Source organism: Triticum aestivum, chromosome 4D, assembly GCF_018294505.1.
Source record: "Triticum aestivum cultivar Chinese Spring chromosome 4D, IWGSC CS RefSeq v2.1, whole genome shotgun sequence".
NCBI lineage: Eukaryota > Viridiplantae > Streptophyta > Magnoliopsida > Poales > Poaceae > Triticum > Triticum aestivum.
The window spans coordinates 309,037,934-309,062,794 of NC_057805.1; the positions used below are offsets into that span (position 1 = coordinate 309,037,934).

A 24,861-nucleotide genomic window follows, 5' to 3' on the forward strand; every position below is an offset into this window, starting at 1 on the left:
CCGAAGAACTCCTGCTGCAGGAAGACGATCCGTTGGAGCTTGTTGTCGGTGAAGAGGCCGACGATCTTGTTCCACACCGTGCATGCATCATCCTTGTCGCGAACGACGGTGTGGAAGATGTCCTTGGACACGGTGAGGAAGAGCCACCTGATGGTGGTGGCATCGATCGCTAGCCAGTCGGCTTCACGGTTCAGGACGAAGAGGTTGGCCGTGCTGTCGATGTGGTCCTGCAGGTTATACTAACGAAAGAGGAGATTGAAGTATGTCTTCCAAGCATAAAAATTCGCCTCTTTGTGGGAGAGGATGACCGGAACGCGACGTTCGATGGGAACATCACGGATGTAGGCAGGATCGGGAAGAGTGGCGGCGGTGGAGCCGGCGGAAGAGTCGAAGGGATTCGGCGGCTTCACGACCGGAGGAGTAGAGGCAGCGAACCGGTCGGAGAGGTTGGATCCCGACATGGCAGGAGCTAGGGTTAGGTGCGGCCGGGGCGGGTTAGGGTTTGTAGTGGCTAGGGTTTAGAGGTTCGGCGGCTAGCGGTGGGAGAGAAGCGGGTGGGAGGGGCGCGAGGTGATCGCGGGGGCGGGAGTGGAAGCAGTGGGGAAGGTGGCACGGCGGCGGTGAGTAGTCGGAGGCGCGGGCGTGCGAGGGAACTAGCGGCGGCGGTTGGGAAGCGACGGCGACGCGGCTAGGGTAGAGGATCGGAGGAAGGCTGATACCATGTAGAAGGTTATGCAACTCACGATATATTGATCGGGTGCAATATGCACGTATATATAAGTACAAAGGGTAGCCACGTCCTCAACTATACATGGAAGGAGGAGGGCTTGTTGTACAAGAAATACACATATGTATCTACATCTCAACAACACTCATTTTAGTGACCACCATGTTCAGATTCTTTCATGATTCGTGATGTAGCACAAGGTACTAATGAAATCAAATATATAGAAGTTCCATGCATTCCATAGGTGGAGATTTTTTGAAAACGTAAGAGACGAGGGGCATCTGTACAGATCTGAAAAGTGGTCTTATTTATGAAGGACTGATTGATTGATACATTAGAGCTTTGAGGTGGTTACTACAAAAGGTATCTTCTATATGTAACTAGTGTAGGGGGTTTTCCTGAAATTTGCGTTTAGAACACTCCCTCTCAATCTGTACCACTGATACTGTATCCGACGGCCCTGGTTCGTTTTTCTATTTTTTGCACCATAGGCTCAGATTCTATAGTAGTTCTCCCCAATACTAGATCTCACCTCAATACCTCAACTTTTTTTATCTGGCAAAAGCTTTGCCTTATCTCACTCGTAGAGAAGAAGAATAGGAACAAGGTTCATGAGGTCCATTACGCCTCAACAAATGGAAGAAGAAAACCCTACTCTCGCGGCATGATTGAGCTTAAATGTTTAGCCCCAGCGAGAACCAATTTTTGGCCTCCTCTTTGATGTTATCAATGATGCGGCATGAGTTGATGCCATGTTGTGGAAGATCCTCTTTCTAAACCTCCCATGCCACCTTCCAAAGATTGGACCGAATTTAGCCCTCCTCAAGTAGTAATGGCAAGCTCCGGAGCATCGACCCCAATTTCGGTAGCAGCCCAAAGTCTGAGGGCATATCTGCACTTGAAAATAATGTGCACCGCCGATTCCTACTCGTTGCAAAGCTGACACAACCCACAGTTGGGCCATCCACCTTTTTGCAAACGGTCGGCATCCAGATTCTTTTCTTGATGACCAACCAAGTGAAAAAATTGCATTTCGGCAGCGCCCAATTACTCCAGACAGTCGGCACCATGGTACTGTGGATGGAATTTATTCAGACCATCCACACTACCATGGTGATGACTGTCTGAAGTAATATGGGTGATGGAAAGGCCCTCGGTAATGTCAATCTTAGCAATCCAGGAGTGGTCAAGCAAAGCATCATGAACAGTTACATTCTTCTTCTTGGAGAGACTGGAGATGGAAGGACCTATGTCTTTTGGTTTAGACCCATTAAGCCAGAGAGAATGCCAAAATTTCTTTGTGTGCCCGTCCCCAACGGCGATTGAGGTGGCCGCTTAGAAGAAAGTCCATATCGACATTGTTACAGGGGTTGCCCAAGCCCACCCAAGCCCAGGTCGGCTCCTTCCACGCGAACCAAGGCCATCTCAAGCGCAAAGCTCTGGCATATTTGCGGAGATCGAGGCCTGCTCAAGCCGCCCAACCTCTTAGGCCTACAAACCAAATTCCAGCTGAATTTACATTGCCCGCCAAAGGCCTTATTGGAGCCTGAACAAAGGAATACCCACTAAATCTTCTCGGAGGCATTTAGTGTGCCCTTGGGAGGACCAAAATCGTGATGAGATAAGTAGCTTGGGAGGGTAAGCACCACTTTGACCAGCGTCGTCCTGCCGGCAGCAGTGACAAAACGTCCCTGCCAAGGTACAAGCTTCCCTACAGACTTGTCAACAATGTATTGAAGGTCAATTTCCTGAGGCGGTTAATCGACAAAAGGAGTCCAAGGTATCTCAGGGGGAAAGAAGAATGCGTGGCTGCTAAACTCTAAAGGACAGAGTCGAGGTCGATGCGAATACATCTGATTGGAGCGACGTGACTCTTCTCTAACTCGTGACAAGACTCGTCACCTCACCAAAACCATTGAGGATTGCAGTTACATGTTGAATATCATCCACAATGGGGGTTACAAAGATGGACGTGTCTTTGACATACAAGGATGTTTGGATGCAACCTGCCCTCCCACCAATCCGATGTAAATGACCATGACGAGTGGCAATATCCATGAGGTTTTGAATAGGGTCGATAGCCAACACAGAGAGGAGGGGTGATAGTGGGTCACCCTTGTTGGGTTCTACAGTAGGGTGCATCGACTGCAAATTAAAATTTCCTACGCACAGAACAACCAAGAGCATGCTACGGGAGATGGATCACAGTTTGTTACAACTAGACGCGCAGTGTCGTGCAGCGGAAGAAGAGTTGGAGCAGCGCGTCCGCGTGGATCGTCTCCTCCTCGTCCGGTCTCCCTCGAACAGCCGGTCGTCGGTTCGCACGTACAGGTTCGCCGGAGCGGTGCAAGTGCACCGCCTCTAACGGTATCCGCGCGTGCAGGAGGAACGTCGTGCGGCGGACTCCTAGGTCCGATCACACAACCGGCGGCGAGTGGAGGTGTCTATTCGCAACACATGCAAACCCTAGTGACATCGCCGAAGTGATGAACCGCATGAGTGTGCCACACCCCACTTTATATAGGCGTCCGTCGTGGGCTCAACACTTGGGCCTCGCACGGACCCCAAAGCCCATAAGTCTACTCGACCACAATCTAAATACAGCTCGGATCACATCCGACCAGTGTCCCCGGATCCGACCTCGTAGGTTCCTTCCCTTAAGCGCGCGACCCCTTAGGTTCAAGCCGGCTTGGTCGCAGTTCGGATCACCTCCGAACTGCACGGTTGGTAGCGGCCCCTAGCAAGGCATGCCGAACACCAAGAAGACTGTGAGGCTGGTTAGGCGAACATGTACATCATACTTCCATTCCTTTTGCCACACGATATATGTTGTCGGGATCAAGGCGAGTCTGTCATCCTTGTGCTAGCCCGACCTCTTTCTCGTTCCAGTGATGCCGACCACAAAATAGATTATCTCATAATCCTTGTCGCATGGCCATGCTTATCCTGGTCAGATCACACGAGGGGCCCAGAGTATATCTCTCCTAGTCGGAGGGGCAAATCCCATCTTTCTCGACCATGTCCCGCAGCATGGGTCTGGACAAGCCTGAAACCTACCTTTGTAACTACCCAGTCATGGAGTAGCATTTAGTCGGCCCAAAGCAAGTCCGTCGCCATCCCGAATACATGTGCCAGCTCAGGTCTTAGGACATAGAATGTATGTTGTAATAGGGACTCACAGATGACGTATCGCTGCGTCTCATAGTTGGGTTTGCCCGACTCGGACCTTATCTCGACTCGGATCCGACTACGTCGAATCTGACCAGATCCTTCCAAATCCATATTATCCGGTTAGCATCCAATGCCTCATGGCTAGTGAGACCAAGCCATCGACCGTGTCATATGCTAGTATAGTTGGCTGCGCGTCCACACAGCCCTTTCGACTAGGGACCTTTTAGGACAGTCATCATACAATGCATAGTCCCACAAACAAGTCATGTACTTGCTGATACACATCATTGATAATGTCCAAGGACTATCTTTATTCATAAACACATAGGAAATATCATCATACATGATTGCCTCTAGGGCATATCTCCAACAGTCTCCCACTTGCACTAGAGTCAATCAAATAGACATAGAATGCCCATAGCTCTAACGTGCCCCTTATGCTTGGGTTGTGGAAGTGGCTTAGTCAATGGATCTGCAACATTTGCATCCGTGTGAATTTTGCATAACTCTACATCACCATTCTTTACGATCTTTCGTATCAGGTGATATTTCGATATATGTTTCTGACCTTGTGGTGATTCCTCGGCTTCTTGGGTTGTGCGATGGCACCAGAATTATCACCATAAAGGTCCAACAGTATTCGGCTTCTGTGGTAGAATCGGCCACAGTATCTTGCTTGGGACTCATCCAGCTCACTGCTCCTCCGTTCATGACGTACATGAATCCGGACTGTGATCGACAATCATCTCTGCCAGTTTGGAAACTAGCATCGGCATAGCCCCTTACGACGAGCTCTTCCTCACCTCCATAAACTAGGAACATCTCTTTAGTCCTTTTCAGGTACTTCAAAATAGTCTTCACCGCTGCCTAGTGGCTCTCACCGGGGTTAGCCTAGTATCTGCTTGTTAGGCTTATTGCAAAAGCAACATCAGGCCTTGTACATATCATGGCATACATGATGGATCTGATTGCCGAGGCATACGGAATCCTACTCATCCTACTTCACTCATCAAATGTTGAAGGACTCTGAGTCTCGCTTAGCCTTATACCATGTGAGAGTGGCAAGAACCCTTTCTTCGCCTCACTCATGTTGAACCGCTTCAACACTTTACCTATGTACGTGCTCTGGCTTAAGCCGAGCAGCCTCCTCAATCTATCTCTATAGATCTTAATGCCTAAAATATACAGTGCCTCACCAAGGTCCTTCATCAAAAACTTGCCATTCAATGACTCCTTGACCGAGTTTAGCATCGAAACATTGTTCCCGATCAACAATATGTCATCCACATACAAGATCAAAAACACTATCGAGCTCCCACTTAACTTCTTGTATAAACAAGCGTCCTCTTCGCTTTTGATGAAACCGAGACCAGTGACGACCTCATCAAAACGAATATTCCAGCTCCGAGATGCTTGCCTCAACCCATAAATGGATCTCTTGATCTTGCATACCTTACTAGTGCTAGTCAGACGACAAAACCCTCGGGCTGTATCATATACACGTCCTCGGTTAAATTTCTGTGAAGGAAAGCCGTCTTGACATCCATCTGCCATATCTCGTAATCGAAATATGCAGCTATAGCTAGTACCACTGACTTCAGCATCGCTACTGGCGAGTAAGTCTCGTCGTAGTCAATTCCTTGAACTTGTCCGTAACCCTTAGCGACAAGCCGAGCTTTGTGGATCTGAATATTTCCATCCACATCGGTTTTGTTCTTAAAGACCCATTTGCAACCAATGGCTGTTACACCAGGCAGCGGATTAACCAAGTCCCAGACTTGATTCTCATTCATGGACTTTAAATCGGATCTCATGGCCTCCAGCCATGCCTTGGAATCTGGGCTCACCATCGCTTCCGCATATGTGGCCGGCTCGTCGCTTTCCAGCAACAATACATCGCGCACTCTGCGCAATCTTTCCGACCTCCATGGTTCCAGTGCCGCTTCCACTACGGGTTCCCTGACTGACTCCGGTATGATCTCATCACCAGCTAAGCTGTCCCCGAGTGGTCCTCGAATTTCTTCGAGTCGGACCTGAAGGAAATATGCCCTAGAGGCAATAATAAAGTTATTAGTTATTTCCTTATTTCATGATAAATGTTTATTATTCATGCTAGAATTGTATTAACCGGAAACTTGATACATGTGTGAATACATAGACAAAACAATGTGTCCCTAGTATGCCTCTACTTGACTAGCTTGTTCATCAAAGATGGTTATGTTTCGTAGCCATAGACATGCGTTGTCATTTGATGAACGGGATCACATCATTAGGAGAATGATGTGATGGAAAAGACCCATTCATTAGCTTAGCATTGTGATCGTTACAGTTTTATTGCTACTGATTTCTTCATGACTTATACATGTTCCTCGGACTATGAGATTGTGCAACTCCCGAATATCCGGAGGAACACTTTGTGTGCAATCAAATGTCACAACGTAAATGGGTGATTATAAAGATGCTCTACAGGTGTTTCCGAAGGTGTTTGTTGGGTTGGCATGAATCAAGATTAGGATTTGTCACTCCGTGTATCGGAGAGGTATCTCTGGGCCCTCTCGGTAATGCACATCACTATAAGCCTTGCAAGCAATGTGACTAATGAGTTAGTTGCAGGATGATGCATTACGGAACGAGTAAAGAGACTTGCTGGTAACGAGATTGAACTAGGTATTGAGATACCGACGATCAAATCTCGGGCAAGTAACATACCGATGACAAAGGGAACAACGTATGTTGTTATGCGGTTTGACAGATAAAGATCTTCGTAGAATATGTAGGAGCCAATATGAGCATCCAGGTTCCGCTATTGGTTATTGACCGGAGATGTGTCTCGGACATGTCTACATAGTTCTCAAACCCGTAGGGTCCGCACGCTTAACGTTCGGTGACGATTTGTATTATGAGTTATGTGATTTGATGTACCAAAGGTAGTTCGGAGTCCCGGATGAGATCGGGGACATGACGAGGAGTCTCGAAATGGTCGAGACGTAAAGATCAATATATTGGACGACTATATTCGGACATCGGAAAGGTTCCGAGTGATTCGAGTATTTTTCGGAGTACCGGAGAGTTACAGGAATTCGTATTGGGGCCATACGAGAAAGGAGAGAAAGGCCTCAAAAGGTGGCCGCACCCCTCCCCATGATCTGGTCCGAATTGGACTAGGGAGGGGGCGCCCCCTTCCTTCCTTCTCCTTTTCCCTTCCCTTTTTCCTATTCCATGTGGGAGGAGGAATCCTACTAGGACTAGGGAGTCCTAGTAGGACTCCACACTTCTGGCGCGCCCTAGGGGCTGGCCGGCCTCCCCTCCTCCATCCTTTATATACGGGGCAGGGGGGCACCTCTAGACACACAAGTTGATCTATTGATCTCTCCCAGCCGTGTGTGGTGCCCCCTCCACCATATTCCACATCGGTCATATCGTAGCGGTGCTTAGATGAAGCCCTGCGTCGGTAGCAACATCATCACCGTCATCACGCTGTCGTGCTGACAGAACTCTCCCGTGAAGCTCTGCTGGATCGGAGTTCGTGGGACGTCATCGAGCTGAACGTGTGCAGAACTCGGAGGTGCCGTGCGTTCGGTACTTGGATCGGTCGGATCGTGAAGACGTACGACTACATCAACCGCGTTGTCATAACGCTTCCGCTTACGGTCTACGAGGGTACATGGACAACACTCTCCCGCTCGTTTCTATGCATCACCATGATCTTGCATGTGCGTAGGATTTTTTTTTTGAAATTACTACATTCCCCAACAGGACCGTCCTCCCACTGGCCTCCCGACTGAGAAACTCTTTCTGAAGGAAAACCGCGTTCCGAGCAACAAACACTTTGTTCTCTTCCCGGTTGTAGAAGCTATATCCTAAGGTTTCCCTCGGATATCCCACGAATATGCACTTATCCGACTTGGGTGTAAGCTTGTCTGACATAAGTCGCTTGACAAATGCTTCACAACCCCAAATCTTTAAAAACGACAAATTGGGACTCTTCCCGGTCCACATCTCATGTGGTGTCTTGTCTACGGATTTTGATGGTACCCTGTTAAGTGTGAAAGCTGCAGTTTCTAGAGCGTATCCCCAGAATGACAAGGGTAAATCCGATTTGCTCATCATAGATCGAACCATGTCCAACAAGGTACGATTCCTCCGTTCCGACACGCCGTTTCTCTGTGGCGTACCGGGGGTGTGAGCTGCGGTACTATACCTCGGCTTTTCAGATGATCATCAAACTCCTGGCTCATTTACTCACCTCCACGATCAGATTGGAGAAGCTTTATAGTCTTGCCGAGCTGATTCTGAACCTCGATTCGAAACTCTTTGAACTTTTCAAAAGTTTCCGACTTGTGCCTCATCAAATAGATATATCCATATCTACTCAAGCCGTCGGTAAAAGTCACGAAGTACTGATAGCCACCTTTGGCAGTTGTGCTCATTGGTCCACACACATCACTGTGTATCAGTTCCAATAGCTCGGACGCCCTCTCGCAACTCTTTGCGAAAGGAGACTTAGTCATCTTGCCTAGCAAGCATGATTCACATGTCTCGAACGACTCAAAGTCGGACGAAGTTAGGAGCCCATCATCATGGAGCTTCTTCATGCGTTTCAGACTAATGTGCCCAAGCCGGCAATGCCAGAAGTATGTCGGATTTATCTCATTAGGGTTATGCCTCTTGACATTCACGTTATAGACCGGTTCCTGTTCTAGATTCAATATAAATAGCCCATCAACAATGGGTGCATAGCCGTGGAACAAACCATTCAAATAAAACGAACAACCATTGTCCTTTAAATTGAATTCATAACCCTGACTCATCAAACATGAGGCAAAAATAATGTTCCGACTAAGTGCAGGAATGTAATAACAATTATTCAATTCCAAAATAAATCCAGAAGGAAGCTGGAGCTGCATCGTGCCGACCTCCAACGCAGCAACTCTTTCTTTGTTGCCGACCCTGATGTCAATCTCCCCTTGTGCCACACGCCTAGTTCTTACCAGCCCCTGCATCGAGTTGCAAATATGAACAACCAATACGGTATCAAATACCCAAGAGCTACTAGGTATGTCAGCAAGGTAAATGTCTATAACATATGCAACAAGTGTACCTTTGCCTGAAGAAGCATTTCCGGCCTTCTTGCCATGCTCTGCAAGCCACTTGCTACAGTTCCTCTTCCAGTGACCAATTTCCTTGCAATGATAGCAAATGGTCTTTGAGTCCGGTCCAGACTTCGGCACAGCGGCGGAGGTTACCATCTCTGTCCCCTTTGCCTTAGCCTTCTTCTTAGACGAACTCTTCTCGAACTTAGCCGATTTCTGCACCATCAACACTTGATGTGTGCCATTCTTAATATCCCGATCTGCCACCTTAAGCATCCCATGCAATTCAGTGAGCTTCTTATCCATGCCGTGCATATGATAGTTCGAGATGAATGTCCCATAGCTAGGCGGAAGAGAACCTATAACTGCATTAGTAGCTAGCTCATCCAAGAGCGGGAAGCCCAACCGATCCAAAGCTTGCACATATCCGATCATCTTGATCACATGTGGGCTCAGTGGATCACCTTCCTTCAGCTTGCAATCCATCAAGGGTCGCCAGACGTTGAACCTTTCGGTCTTAGCCTGTGTCTGAAACATGCTCTTGAGACTCTCGATCATATCGTAAGCCTCAATACTTTCGAAATGCTGTTGCAAATCGGGCTCCATACAAGCCAGCATCAGCCAGCTGATCTCCGTTGATTCATCAACGAGTTTCTGGTAGGCATTCTTAGTTGTGGTATTAGCATTATCGGCAGGTTCCTCTGGAAGTGGATCCTCTAGAACATGTTCCTTTTTATCATGCTTGAGAACAATTCTCAGATTTCTATACCAGGTGGTAAAGTTTGTTCTATTCAGTTTATCCTTTTCCAGAATTGATTTCAATGCAAAGTCGGGTTGAGCAGGTGGTGCCATTGATCTACAACAGAAAAATATGCAATCACTAAGCAATGTGTTCATGTAGAGTAATTCTAGCCTTAAACAGAAATACTCCCACTGAAGTCAGCATCCCTCCGCAAACTCTCAGTGATTCAGGATCCGACTAGCACATGCGACTAGTGAGCTTTAAACGATGACAGATCTCATCTGCCGCCTCCACATATCTAATATAAATATGATCTGAATCCAAATCCTACAGCAGAGGCTCTGATACCACTGTTGGGTTCTACGATAGGGTGCGTTGACTGCAAATTAAAATTTCCTACGCGCAGAACAACCAAGAACATGCTACGGGAGATGGGTCACAGTTCGTTACCACTAGACGCGCAGTGCCGTGCATCGGAAGAAGAGTTGGAGCAGCGCGTCCGCGTGGGTCGTCTCCTCCTCGTCTGATCTCCCTCGAAGCCGGTCGTCGGTTCCCACGTACAGGTTCTCTGGAGCGGCGCAAGTGCACCGCCTCTAAGAGCATCTCTAGCCGTTGGCCCCCCAGGGGGCGCCTAAAATCGCCGCCTGGGGGTGAGCCGGCGCAAAAAATGGCCTTGGGGACGAGTTGGTCCCCAGCCGCCCGGCCCAGGACCGCCCCAGGCGCGTTTAAAAAAGGCAAAAATATAGCAAAGTTTGGCAAAGTTCGGCGAAAGTTCGGCATATATTACATAATAGTCGCGGATTTTTATTACATAATATATCTAATTAAAAAAGAAACTGGCTAAACGCGGAGTAGTCGCCGTCGTCGCCGCCATCCTCGCCGCCGTCGTCGTCGTCGTCGGGCTTCTCCTCCTTGACGCGGCCGTCCCTGGTGGACCCCTGACCGGCGTCGCCAACGCGAACTGGTGGCGGCGGGGCGTCGTCGTCGTCGCTGTCCTCGATGACGACGATTCCTCCTTCGTCGCAGCCCCAACAGCGCTGCGCGAATCGCCGCAGGGCGGCGCACTGCGCTCCCTCGCCATCTTCAGGGAGTCCGCGCGTGCCCATTCTAGGGTCGCGTCGTCGTCGAGCTCGACGTCGCCGCCGTGCTCCGTCTTGACCGCGGGGAGGCCCGGCTCCGTCTTCACCGGCGCCAGCCCCGGCTCCATCTTGGGCTTGACGAAGCGGGGAGGAGCCGACGAGGAGGCGCGCCGCCCGCCCTCGTTGATGACGATGCCGGCGCTGCGAGTGCGCCGGCCGAGCGGCGTCTCCGCCGTGGGCTCGGCCTTGACGCCGAGCAGCGCCGGAGTGCCGGAGAAGTGCGAGGAAGAGTGCGAGGAGGAGGAAGAATAGGAGGCGCCGAACCTCCTGGGCAACCATTGCTCGTCGCGTCGGCGGTGAGCCGTGGCCGTGGCTGCCGCCCTCGCCGGGGGGTATGCCAACGGCGGGTCGTTGCCACCCTCGAGGTACGTCAGAACGCCCTCGAGGGTGCGGCCGGAGACACCCCACCACAGGTGGCGTCCCTCGCTGTTCTTCTGGCCGGCCACCACCAGCGCGCCGTTGGTGGACGCCATCCTCTACTGTGGCCGGCGCTGGAAGTATGCCGTCCACGCCGCTTGGTTGTCGGCGGCGTACTCGGGGAGGGCGAGTTGGGCGTCGGTGAGGGAGGCGCGCATGACCTCGACCTCGTCGGCGAAGTAGGACGGTTTCGCCACGGCGTTGGGCAACGGGGGAATGGGCACTCCCCCGTTGCTGAGTCTCCACCCCGTCGGCCCAGTGCGCATGTCCGGCGGCGCCGGGATGTTCGCCTGGAACAGGATCCAAGACTCCTGTCGCGGAGCGAGCAGCGGCCGAAGCCGTTGGCCGCCGCCTCATCTCCGGGGAATCGCTCGGCCATCGGGAGAGGGGGGGAGGGAGAGGGAGGGCTCGACGGCGGCGCTCGGGAGAGGGAGGGCTCGACAGTGGCGCTCGGGAGAGGTAGAGCTCGGCGGCTAGGGCTAGGGCTGGTGTGGCCAGAGGCGAGGGAGGCCACCGGCTTATATAGCTGCGTCGCGCCCGTGTGTACGCGTGCGAGGGAGCGGAGGCATCGGCGCGCCGCCTCGTGACACGCCGCCCGTGGGGAATCAATGGCAAGGCTGACCGGCGGCAGCCTTGCCATTGATTCCCCGCGGGAAACCGAGGCGTTGGGGGGAAGACGACGCGCGGTGTCACTGACGCGCCGGGCCCGCAGCTCTTTCGCGCCAAAACCGCTCGTCCCGGCGCCCCCGAGCGCCCCCCAGCACGCCGAGTTCGGCCTGGGTCCGCCGGCGCTAATTTCGGCCCAGGCCGGCGAAAATCGGGCTCCTGGGGGCGCGACTGGGCTGATTTTTTGGCGCCGGCGCGAAAAAATCGCCTGGGGAGGCCTTTCTGGGGCGCGGCTGGAGATGCTCTAACGGTATCCGCGCGTGCAGGAGGAACATCGTGCGGCGGACTGCTAGGTCCGATCACACAACCAACGGCGAGTGGAGGTGTCTATTCGCAACACATGCAAACCCTAGTGACAGCGCCGAAGCGATCAACCGCATGAGCGTGCCGCACCCCACTTTATATAGGCTTCCGTCACGGGCTCAACACTTGGGCCTCGCTCGGACCCTAAAGCCCATAAGTCTACTCGGCCACAATCCGAATACAGCTCGGATCACATCCGACCAGTGTCCCCGGATCCGTCCTTGTAGGTTCCTTCCCTTAAGTGCGTGGCCCCTTAGGTTCGAGCCGGCTTGGTCGCAGTTCGGATCACCTCCGAACTGCATGGTTGGTAGTGGCCCCTAGCAAGGCATGTCGAACACCAAGCAGACTATGAAGCTGGTTAGGCGAACCTGTACATCATACTTCCATTCCTTTCGCAACACGATATATGTTGTCGGGCTCAAGGTGAGTCTGTCATCCTTGTGGCCCGACCTCTTTCTCGTTTCAGTGATGCCGACCACAAACCAGATTATCTCATAATCCTTGTCGCATGGCCATGCTTATCTTGGTCAGATCACACGAGGGGCCCAGAGTATATCTCTCCTGATCGGAGGGGCAAATCCCATCTTGCTCGACCATGTCTCGCAACATGGGTCTGGACAAGCCTGAAACCTACCTTTGGAACTACCCAGTCACGGAGTAGCGTTTAGTCGGCCCAAAGCAAGTCTGTCACCATCCCGAGTACATGTGCCAGCTCAGGTCTTAGGACATAGAACGTATGTTGTACTAGAGACTCAAAGATGACGTATCGCTGCGTCTCATAGTTGGGTCTGTCCGACTCAGAGCTTATCTCGACTCGGATCTGACTACATCGAATCCGACCAGATCCTTCCAAATCCATATTATCCGGTTAGCATCCAATGCCTCATGGCTAGTGAGACCAAGCCATCGACCGTGTCATATGCTAGTCTAGTTGGTTACGCGTCCACACAGCCCTATCGACTAGGGACCTTTTAGGACAGTCATCATACAATGCATAGTCCCACAAACAAGTCACGTACTTGCTAATACATATCATTGATAATGTCCAAGGACTATCTTTATTCATAAACACATAGGAAATATCATCATACATGGTTGCCTCTAGGGCATATCTCCAACAACCCTGCCGGAGGCCATGCTTAATCGGGTCGCCCAAGATACCATTATGCCAAACCCTCGAGGAAGATGAGTGTAGCAGGGAAACCACGGCGAAGAAGCAGATCAAGCAAATACATGATCAATATTTTTTCAGATATATGTTTTGTTGTCTACTTTTTTTAATACACATTTTACATTTTTTGTATACACGTGAAACATTCTTTGGATACACGTTGAAGATGTTAAGAGGAAGATGGTTGACAAGCGTACGCCGGCTGCGGCGATGGGAGCTGACAAAATCAATAGAAGACGCCGTGGGAAAATTTGTCTATTGGTTGGAAGCAAGCTCCACCTGTGTCTGGGAAGTCAGATCAAGCTGCTTACGAGAAATCCTCTCAAACAACACCATCTACTCAGATGAACAATGCTTTTGATTCTCGTGTGCCTGATGTGTCTTGGATCTGAAGTATAGTGAGATGATATGTGTTTAACTGTTGGGGTTCACAACATTATGTTGTAAACTATGTTAAGTCGAAATCTTTATTTATCTTCCATCGGAATATTGTTGGAAATATGCCCTAGAGGCAATAATATTGTATTATTATATTTAGATATTCATAATTAAGTGCTATAACTGCTATGATCCCGGAATATGTGATTCAGTGAAAACGAATATGCACGTGTGGAATGATAAACAGTAAAATGAGGTTCCTAGTCTTGCCTCTAAGATTGACTCAAGTGTTGTTGGTGATCATATTTTCTGGATCTTAGGGTATCATTAACAATAGTCCTAAAACAACACTGAGAATATGACGTTAGAAGAACGATCATATTGAATCAACCCAAACCTATTTGTTATTGTTTGAGGTAATATCGTCTGAAATCAATTGTTTTAACACGGAGTGTTGTTTTTTAGTTCCTTAGGCCATGAGAGTATCGTAGTCCCGTCTTACCATACAGTGGACTTTGGGGTTGCTCAAACGTCATCTGTAACACTGTGATCATAACGATAACTTATAGGTTCATTTGAAAGTTTGACAAGGGACTAGATAGCTCGAGAGCGGAATTTGCTCCTTCGACGATGGAGAGATATTCTTAGTGTCCTCTTGGTATGAGGGCATCTACCATTGTTTGGTCAGACACAGGTGATTATATCACGGGGATGCCGGAACATTTCAACGAGAAAGAAGAACAAAACCGGTAACGAAGATAACAGTATAATGAGCATGTGTATGACTCAAGAGGATACTGATACATCTCACCTCTGGTTTTGTAAAGTGCCGTGAAGTAAAGGGAATAGCACATGATACCAAAGATTCACTCGAATATCATTCTTGTACTCATAGGGATTGATATGGACGTTTACGGTTCTGTTATTGGTCATTGAACAAGGGGTTTTGTTCATGTCTATGTTTTACCAAACCTACAGGGTCACAAACTTAAGATAATCTCGATCTGCTAAGTGTTATTAGGATGGGAGTGACGAGGATTTATTTTTGAAATAGTTTCGTTAATATCCGAAATGGTTTCGAGAGGAACGGGAAGCGTTTAGGGGTCACTCGAAGGGTTTCGGAGTTTATCGGGCAATATCGGGTATTACAGATAAATAATATATAGTGAAAAATGTTTCCAGAGATGTTAAATTAATAATAAAAGGCTCTAGTAATTGTTAGGAAGCTTTTATAGTTAATTTAGGACACCGATAACCACCACACGGGTGGTGGAAGCAACACCCGACCACACACCCCATGACCACAGATTGCGCCACATCACCGCATGCATGCACAAGTGACGAAATTGATGATGTGAGCAGGAATCTTTCATTTTTTTCAGTTTTTAAAATGATTAATCTCTTAAATGAAAAATCCTACTGAAAAATCGTTTTCACCATTAAATCTGTCGCGACGAGATCTTCTAGTATCGATATGTTTCGACGATTTTTTTGGGTTAAAAGTTGTCATGTCTATTGCACATAAATTGCCATGGTGTTTACACTGAAGTTGCCATGATATGTTTCAACTACCTTTTCTTCTACGTTTAAAGTAAATTTTGACATGTTATAAAACGGAGAATTAAGAAACAAAACTTGCCATGGTGAATTACTAAAATTTGCCATCATTCATGAAATAATATTGACATGGTTCATAAATAAAAAAGAAATCCATTGTCAATTACTTTAAAAATGCATGATCAATGACTCAAATTTGCCATGAACCATAAACTAAAGTTGCCATGATGGATTGCTTAAATTTGCCATGATACATGCACTAAATTTTGCCATGGTTCATACAAAAAATAATTTCCATGGTCAAAAATACTAAAATTGCCATGATCTATAAACTAAATTTGCCATGATGAATTACTAAAAACTGCCATGACCCATGAATTAAATTTGTCATGGTTAATTACTAAAAATTGCCATGGTCAATTAATAAAAATGGCCATGAAAAGTAGTTAAAAATACAACGGTAGCTTTAAATCTAGAAGAAAAAATAGATGAAACGTATCATGGCAAATTTAGTGTAAACTCTATGACAATTACAATGTAAACATCATGGCAACTTTTGGCCAAAAAAATAATCAAAATATATCAATATGGGATCTAATTTTGATGATCTCGTCGAGACGGATTTAATGGTGAAAATGAATTTTTAATCGGATTTTTTATTTAGGAGATAAACATTTTTAAATCTGAAACACAAAAAGATTCTACTGATGTCATCTGTTTGATGTAGCAAGATGGATGGTAATGAGGGTGTTTGGACCATATTGCTTCAGGTCACACATGTGGCACTTATCATTTGGGTTAATTTAATATCAACGGGTCTTAAAAGGCTAAGAGGTGGAAGGCAACTTGGGCCACAAGGGCCCAACAGGGGAGGTGCCCCCTTTCCCTCGGTAGGCTGAATTTGGGTGGGGGAAGGACTCCTCCTTCCCCCCTTTGCGGGCGCAAGGAGTGGAGTCCTTCCCCTCTTGTGGTGCCCCCTCCTCTCCCCTGCAACCTACAAATACTAGAGGCTTTTGCACCTTGTCAGCACACAAGTTTTGGAGCTTCCTCTAGTTCTCTAGTTCTAGTTATAGTTGGTCCTAGTTGATCAATTATAGCTTGACCTAGATCCTCTAATCCTCATAATTAGAAGCCTATGTGGTTCTAATCTCCTCCCTCTAATTCTTCGGTGATGATTAGCTTTGGACGGTGAAGCGTTATCGCATCGTGAAGACCGTACGCTTGCAACTTGTAGTGAGGCCATGCTTTTCGTCTTCCGCTCGAGGGCCGTTCGTAGGTGGTTCATGGGATCGTTCATCTACCGTTCGTGGGACTCCAAGTACGATCTACACCGACCCTCTTTTTCTGATGCAACTTGGAGTCGGTAACGATCAAATTCAAACCGCTATGCATCTTCATATTGTTTCTAGGTGATCGGAGGGCATTTTTTGTTTTCTACTATGTTTCCCAACAAATATAATGTCAATGATTGTGCAGCTTGGCTTCAAACGCATCCTACAACTACATTCTTTGGTAGTGCTGCCATGGGCTTAGTTTTTTACCAGTTGTTGTACTAGTGGCTAATGAAGCTACCTGGCTAAACTTTCAGAGTTGTGTTGTAGTTAACATCATTAAGGGTGAAATTTCTCAGCTGGATGGTTTGGTTCATTTGTCTACAATCTTCTATAAGCAGCATCAATGGACTTGTCAAGTGAGAGAGATGTCCAACGAAACTTACCTGATTCGATTTCCTCCCTAGAAGATGGCAGACCTAGTTGAATTCTCTTTTAACTTACATGTTGATGGGGTTACCATTAAGGTTACTAAATGGAAGGGTGTGGTTCATCCTTTGTGTTAAATATTTAAAGCTTGGATGGTTATAGATGGTATTCCACCAAAATGATGCACTTGGAAGGTGTTTGCCCAAGTTGCCTCTTGCCTTAGGATCTTGGCAAATGTTGACTGGAGTGGAATGTTTAAGTTTATTTTCTCAAGTAAAAATCATGGTGGCTTGCAGAGATCCTACCAAAATCCCAGTTGAGAGACTGATTGAGATGAAGAAGAAGCATTTTCTTCTTAGCTTGCTGTAGAAGGCTTTGAGCAAGTGGTTACTTTTGACCCCTATGAAGATGAAAATGATGACATGTAGGGTGATGATAAGAAAACTGATGAGGTGGATGATCCTATGGAACATTCATGAGGAAAAGATTAAAGATGAGGACCATGCCATTGATGAGCTGAACAAAGCCAATATATCCCAAGAGCATGGCCTTCCTTAGGGTTCTTCTTCAAGGAAAATATCTGCTGGACATAAGTTTCATCATGCTGCCTTATCTAACTTTGGTGATGAAATTTTCATTGGGGAATTTAAGGAACAAGCCTGGTGTGACCCCCAACCTGCTAGTGAACCATTATGAGGAGATTGCAAACACTCCAAAAGAATTGTTGAATTCACAAACTGAAATGGAAGAAGGGTGCAACTCCAAAAGTTTGGCTGATACGTCTCCAACATATCTATATTATATGAAGTATCCATGCTATATTTACATCAATTATATATGGTTTTGGTGCACTTTTATATTATTTTTATGGACTAACTTATTAATCTGGTACCTAGTGCCAGTTCCTGTTTTTTGCTTGTTTTTGATTTTGCAAAAAAAAATCTAGGAAGGTCCAAATACGATGCCAATTTTTGACATTTTTGTTGGACCAAGAAGGACCCTGGAAGCTTCTAGAGTCATCGAGATGAGCCATGAGGCCCCCACATGGACACATGGCGCGGCCAGGGGGTGGTCATGCCACCTGTACATGTGGGCCCCTAGGCCACCTTTTGGCGTAATTGCAACGCCACAAATTCCTATAAATACTGAAACCCTTTATCGCACCCTTAGAACAATTTTCCCCCTGCCGCGAGTTCATGTGTCATGGCGATCCCATTTGGAGGCCATCTCGGACACTTTGTCGGAGGGGGAACCCATCCACAGAGGCCTCTTTATCAACCTTGCTACGTCCATGGTGATGTATGATTAGTTCATCCTCAGGGATGAGGGTATGTACTAGTAGCTATGTGTTCAATCTTTCTCTCTCTCTCTCTCATGTTCTTGATGGATTTGATCTTGATTTGTATCATGAGCTTGATAATAAAGTTGGATCTTATGATGTTCATCTCCCTCTATCCTTAATATGGTGAACCGATTCTTGCTCTTTGAAGTTTCTTTATGTTGGATTGAATACTTTGGATTTGAGATCACTTGATGCATATCTAGTTATTAACTTGCGGATACCTGTGGTGACATTGGGGGTACTCTAAGCATAAAGTCTGAATGATGGTATCATATGGTGTTGTCGTAATATGATCTCTAGGACTATCTGTGACACTTTGGGGAGGTTCAATAGATTGATTGGAAAGAAAACTTTGAGGTGGTTCGCTACCTATGCGATTTCATCCTACTTCCTCCGATAGAATAGAAACTTTTGAGTGATTCTTTGCTGCACTTTAGGGGATCATCATGTGGTTCAATTATGTTAATGATGTTGAGAATTGGCACTAGCGAAAGTATGAACCATAGGCCTTGTTTTCTAGCATTTAGACACCATTTTACTCACTTTTGTTACTTACTACCTTGCTGTTTTTATTTGCTCGAAATATAAAAGGCTATTTCTACCATCCATATTAAACATCTATCATCATCTCTTCGTCGAACTACTGCACCTATATAATTGAAAATTGTATTGGGTGTGTTGGGGACACAAGAGGCTCTTTATATTTTGATTGCAGGGTTGTTTGAGAGAGAGCCACCTTCCCACTACACCTTTCGCGGATTGATAAGCCTTAGGTAATCCACTTGAGGTAAATGATGGTGATACGATGTATAGAACGTACTATACAGCATTGGCCTACTGTTTTGATATGCTTAAATCACTAGATGTGGTTAAATCTAATGAGGACAGTGATGATATGATGCAAGAAGTGGATAAGCAGCTTCCTAAAATCATGGAAATGTTGAATATGGGAAATTGCAAAAGATAATTACTGGCGCCTCTTGAGGATGTGTCTGACAAGAAACTTCAAACCGATGCTGGTCCTTTCCCATAACAAGTAGGGCCCTGTCTTGGTTTAGAAGCCTAACACTAGGACTCATGGCAATATTAGCATTATGGCCAAAGCTACCGCCTACTAGAGGAAGAAAAATCTTGAGGCCCCAACTACCTTTAGAGGTAACTCCGTTACTATTGTTAGTAATGATATTCTTATGAAACAAATTGAACAAGTTGATTTATCTGTTGGTGATAATGATCATAGTAAACAACATATTATCTCTGGTATTATTGAAGAAGAAAAAGAGCTATGTTTAGCTTTTACTAATGTTAATCCCGAGGTTACCTTACCTGATAATTTAGATTCTACTCTATGTCGGAATTTGAACACCCATGCTAGATCTTTTCCCTTCAATCGAGTTGGCACTGCTGGTCTTTTAGAGAAATTACCTGCTATTTTAACTAAAACTGAACTTTGTGGTTTGTCTCACCCATTTAGGACATCATGATATGTCTTATATGGATATTAGAGGTTTGGGCCAACCTGGCAAAGTGTAGTGCTTAGGTGATACTATTTTCAAAACTAGATGTGATTTCATTGGTTTTCAAGAAACTAAGAAGTATAGTGTTTCTAGGGTTTCCTCAAGGCTATCCAAACGAAGCTTTGTTGTTGTTGTTGTTGTTGTAGGGAAGGGTTTGGCGGAGTTTAAAATGCATCTTGGATCGGGTGAGCTCTCTGTTGCATCAGTTGAAAGTTCTCTACGTCGATGCTTAAGGTGCCCTTCTACCGATGATAGCTTGGCCATGATCCCTCCTGGAGCGGCGATTGGTGAGAAGACGGCGCCAGCTATGTTGAAAAATGTATTCCAAGAGATCTAGTCCTACGCGAGTGGATCTTTCCTTCTCACTGCTATGTTGCTTGCTCTACCTATTTTGGTAAAAAAGATTGTGTCGTATTTGAAGGTGTGATTGAGTCCTATGTAAGGATGCATTTTCCTGGTTGTTCCTTTTTCTAATAAAAGGGGCGGGGGTAACTCCTATTGCTCAAATAAAAATATACGTTAAACATTTTTCATTTTTTTTAAATATATGTTTTTGAACATTTTTCTGAGTACGTATTAAAAGTTTTTCACATACACGTTGACCATTTTTTTAATTGCACAAAACTTTTTAAAATGTAGTGAACATTTTTTATATGGTGTTAATTTTTAAAATGTCCTGAGCATATTTTTGAAATGCGTGAATATTTGTTTGAAGTGTCACGTATATTTTATTTGTTTGTACAAAGCATTATTTTTCTATTACCTCAACATTAGTTTTACATTGTATAAATATATTTTCTAAATATCATGAACATTTTTTTGGAACATGTGAATATTTTTAATGTATATTTATTTGAATGCCCATCAACAACTTCTAAAAGTTGCGCGAACATTCTTTTGACACTGCATAAACATTTTAAATATAAATATTCATACCTTAGAATATTTCAGAATACAAATAAAATTAAAAAGAAAGAAATCAAAACAAACAGCGATCAAAGGGAAGGGAAGGAAGCATCGTCACATACAGCTAAGTTTCACCTCACATTAAGCGAGACACAGTCGCTCCCTGCAATCCTATCCACACACTCACTACTATCGCACGCACTTCCCCGTACCATCCACAAGGCAACAGTAGAAGCCCATGGAAGCAGCTCAGCGACGACGTCGCCTCCCCCCGGAGGCACGTGTCCGCTTCGAACGCATGTGTCAGCAAGCCCTGTCTTCCAACACGAGGCACACGCGTCCACCTCCCGGACGTACGTGTCACCCTCGCATTACTCGCCGAGGAGTATATACACACTTGCCCAAACGCTAGCTCACTCACTTGTGTACTGCAACACTACAGCCAACGCTACAGCACCAGCACGAGCGAGCAAGTTCCAGAGAAGTTCAACCACAGCGCGCGACCATGTCGTCGAGGCAGGACCAGCGTGAGGCGAGGGCCGAGGCCGACGCTCGCCGCGCGGCGGACGAGATCGCGCGCGCGCGGGACGAGCGGGTGATGCAGGCGGAGATGGACGCGCGACGCGCGGCGGACGAGATCGCGCGCGCCCGCGCGGACCGCGAGCACGGCGCACTGGGCGGCGGTGCCTACGCCGAGCACCCGAGCGGCGGCGTCGGCGGCATCCTGGGGAGCATGCAGGAGGGCGCCAAGTCCCTGGCCAGCGCGGTTGGCCGCACGTTCGGCGGCGCCAAGGACACCGCCGCAGACAAGAGCTACCAGGCGGCGGACGCCACCGGGAACAAGCTGGGCGAGTTCAAGGACTACACCGCCGAGAAGGCCAAGGAGAGCAACGACAGCGTCGCGCACAAGACGAGCGAGACGGCGGAGGCCACCAGGAACAAGCTCGGCGAGGCCAAGGACTACACCGTCGAGAAGGCGACGGAAGCCAAGGACACCGTGGCGCAGAAGACGAGCGAGACCGCTGAGGCTACCAAGAACAAGCTGGGAGAGTACAAGGACGCCTTGGCCGGGAAGACGCAGGAGGCCAAGGACACCACCATGCAGAAGGCCCAGCAGACGAAGGACGCCGCCGCCGAGAAGGCGAGGCAAGCCAAGGACGTGACACAGCAGAAAGCCGGCGTGTACACCGACGCCACCAAGGGGACCGCGCAGGAAGCCAGGGACAGGACCATGGCGACCACGCAGACCCACGATGCCGATGGGTATGCCACTCTCAAGTCTCAACTCATTAACTTGCACACAAGTCAAACTAGGACTTACATACACATTTTACGTGTTGATGCGCACGCAGGGGTCAGCAAGGGACCGGTCTGTTCGGGGCGCTGGGCAACATGACGGGCGCGATCAAGGAGAAGCTGACGGTTGGCTCGGGCACGCAGCAGCACGACGCCGGATGGCACGGCCTCCGGCTGGGCGACGAGGACGAGCGCGCGGTGAAGGAGCGCGCGGCGGAGAAGGCGGCGTCCGTCTACTTCGAGGAGAAGGACCGGCTGGCCAAGGAGCGCGCGGCGGAGCGGGTGGACAAATGCGTCGAGAAGTGCGTGGAAGGGTGCGCCGGCTCCTCCTGCGCCCACCGCAAGGGCAAGATGTGAGCGGCCGGGCGTCCCACGTGACCGACCGCGGGCGCGTCCTCGGTGCGACGTGCACACGTATCGCGTTCTCGTGCCATCCATGCCGTCACTCCGAGCATGGCGGCGACAATAAACTTTAACTCCTAGTGGAGGTCCAGTAGAGCCTTCGTTTTCAAGTTTCTTTTACTACCACCTTTTGTCTAAGTAGTGTAGTGTGTGCGCGTCCCTTAGTTTGAATCCATAAATGTCCTTCGGTTTCAAGTTTCTTTTACTACCACCTTTTGTCTAAGTGGTGTGTGTTCGTCCCTTAGTTTGGTGAATCCGTAAATGCTCTACTGCTTTGTTTTAGAATCTCCGGTGTCTTCGTATACCTTTTGCATGACCTGTGTGTACTGTCTGCGTGAGTCTGGCGTCTCGTATTGGTGTCTGTCTACCTCAGGACTAGTCTACGTGTGTGTGTTGTGTGCACCGAGGCGTACACATCCATATTTTTTCCTTTAGCGAGGGGATGCCGTCATGGCTACTGTATTGATCTGATAATATCAGTACATCCTTCACAAAAGGAGCTTACAAAGAAAATCAGAGAATTCCCCCCTGCAAAAAAAAAACCCAGAGAATTCATCGACCCAACTAGAAAAGACATCATGATCATAAGCGTATTTAAACCAGGAAAGTAGTCTTAACAGAATAAAACCACGTTTGGGTACTCCAACAAATCTGTTGATATGAAAAACTTAGAAAGAAGTCCACATAACCCCCCGGGTTTTTACAAACTGGTCACTTTACTACCCCCTGAGATCTAAAACCGGGTATTTAACCCCCTGAGCTTTCATGTGAATCATCCCTAACTCTGATTAGAGCGGATTTTGCAAGCGGTTTTGGCTACGTGGCAAGATGCACCTCCTTCCTGACTTGCAGCCGGCCTCGTCCGTTCTTCATCATTCTACGTGGCAAGATGCACCCCCTTCCTGACTTGCAGCCGGCCTCGTCCGTTCTTCATTATTCTTTTTTTTTTGAAAAATCGTTCTTCATTATTCTACAAGTCTGAGCATCTTGGCGGTGAGCCTGCTCGTCTCCACGCACCGGGTGCACGCGCAACTGGCCAACCGAAGGAAGTTCTGGCGACCACTCGCGTGCGCGACCAGTACAGCTGTGCCCTCGTACTCAAGCTCTCCGAGGCGAACGGTGGTTGGGCGGTTGACGACGGTGGCGAGCAGGATATTGGCGCCGGAAGCGCCGAAGAGCTGGAGCGTCGGTTGTGAGGTGCACGTAATTTCTTTTCGGCTAGAACGTAAGCTCCGCCGGATACAATTGGATACAATATGCAGGTACAATACTGACCAAGTGGATCAATTCACTCCTGCACAAGCATGCACGTACATACACACAAGAAGTACGGCAGCCAGCTCCTGCCGATCCGAAAAAAGCTCTGGCCCCCGCGTCGCTCGTCCTGGGCGACACGGGCGGCGGCGCCGTCCCCCGCCCAACCTACCTCTCCTCCTGCCTCTCCCTCCCGCCGTCGCCGGAGGACGCCGCCGGCAAAGCTAGTGCGGCTGACGGCGGCGGCGGGGTCCCTGCTTGTGGTTGTTCTTTCCGAGGTCACAGGGACCCAAAGAGATCGAATCCATCCATGGTCACAAGTGAAAGCCAGATTTTCAATCGGGCAGACGTGCATGCGTCGCTAGTCAAGAAATCAATCAAGGTGCCTATGTGCTTGCTTGAGCCTAGCACGTACGCTCTCATCGACGGCGACGGAGACGATCGACTCTGCAGCTCGTACGACTCCGTGCTTGATGCAGCGGCCGTCGCTGGTGTGGCTGCTACGCCTAGATCTCACCCGGCGGCGGCCTCGATGTGGCTTGCGCTGGCCACCGAAAGATCTTCAGGGTTTCTACCTCTAGATCCGGTGGTTGACATCGACGCAAGCTATGTACAACGGCCTGACGCGGAGGGATGGTGGTGCAGCGGCGACAGTCACACATCGCATGTAACTGCTGGGCTCGTGAAAAAGTGGTGGCGATGACACTTGAGTGACTTGATGGTGGTGCTACTACGCACTCGGTCTCGAGCTCCGGGGTGAAAGCCTAGGTGACCCGAGTTGGTCATGCTTAGCAATGTCGATGTTTTTATGTCGTTACCTTGTTGTAGGCATTGCTCGGATATGCTCGGACTATTTCTTCAGGGTGAAAACCTAGATTCTGACCTTAGGCCACGGCATGCGGGCCTGGGCGGCGTGGGCGGGCCAGATCCGCCGGGCCTGGGCGCCGGACTGGTTGGCGGGTGCGGCGGCGCGACGTGTTGTGGAGTGGTCGGCGAAGAGCTCCTGGTGGCGGTGCGGCGGGCGTCAAGGTGGTGGTTCTCGCCTCTGGTCGGCTGGCCATCTCTGCTGGTGGCGGTGAT

The 24,861-nt window shown here is 48.3% G+C and overlaps 1 protein-coding gene across 1 annotated transcript; it reads left to right on the forward strand.

Annotated features, from left to right (window-relative positions):
- Positions 1–21,250: 21,250 nt before the first annotated feature.
- Positions 21,251–22,750, forward strand: LOC123099942 (late embryogenesis abundant protein 1). The gene is made up of 2 exons (XM_044521957.1): positions 21,251–22,092; positions 22,182–22,750. Exons 1-2 carry the CDS (start codon positions 21,335–21,337, stop codon positions 22,480–22,482), a joined length of 1,059 nt encoding a protein of 352 aa, XP_044377892.1. The 5' UTR covers positions 21,251–21,334; the 3' UTR covers positions 22,483–22,750.
- Positions 22,751–24,861: the final 2,111 nt, after the last annotated feature.

What these genes read in the sequence shown, in the direction of transcription:
- LOC123099942 (XM_044521957.1), top strand. Translation starts at nt 21,335, where the DNA reads ATGTCGTCGAGGCAGGACCAGCGTGAGGCGAGGGCCGAGGCCGACGCT. An exon ending in CAGACCCACGATGCCGATGG is followed by an intron (nt 22,093 to 22,181) that starts GTATGCCACTCT and finishes ATGCGCACGCAG; the next exon opens with GGGTCAGCAAGGGACCGGTC.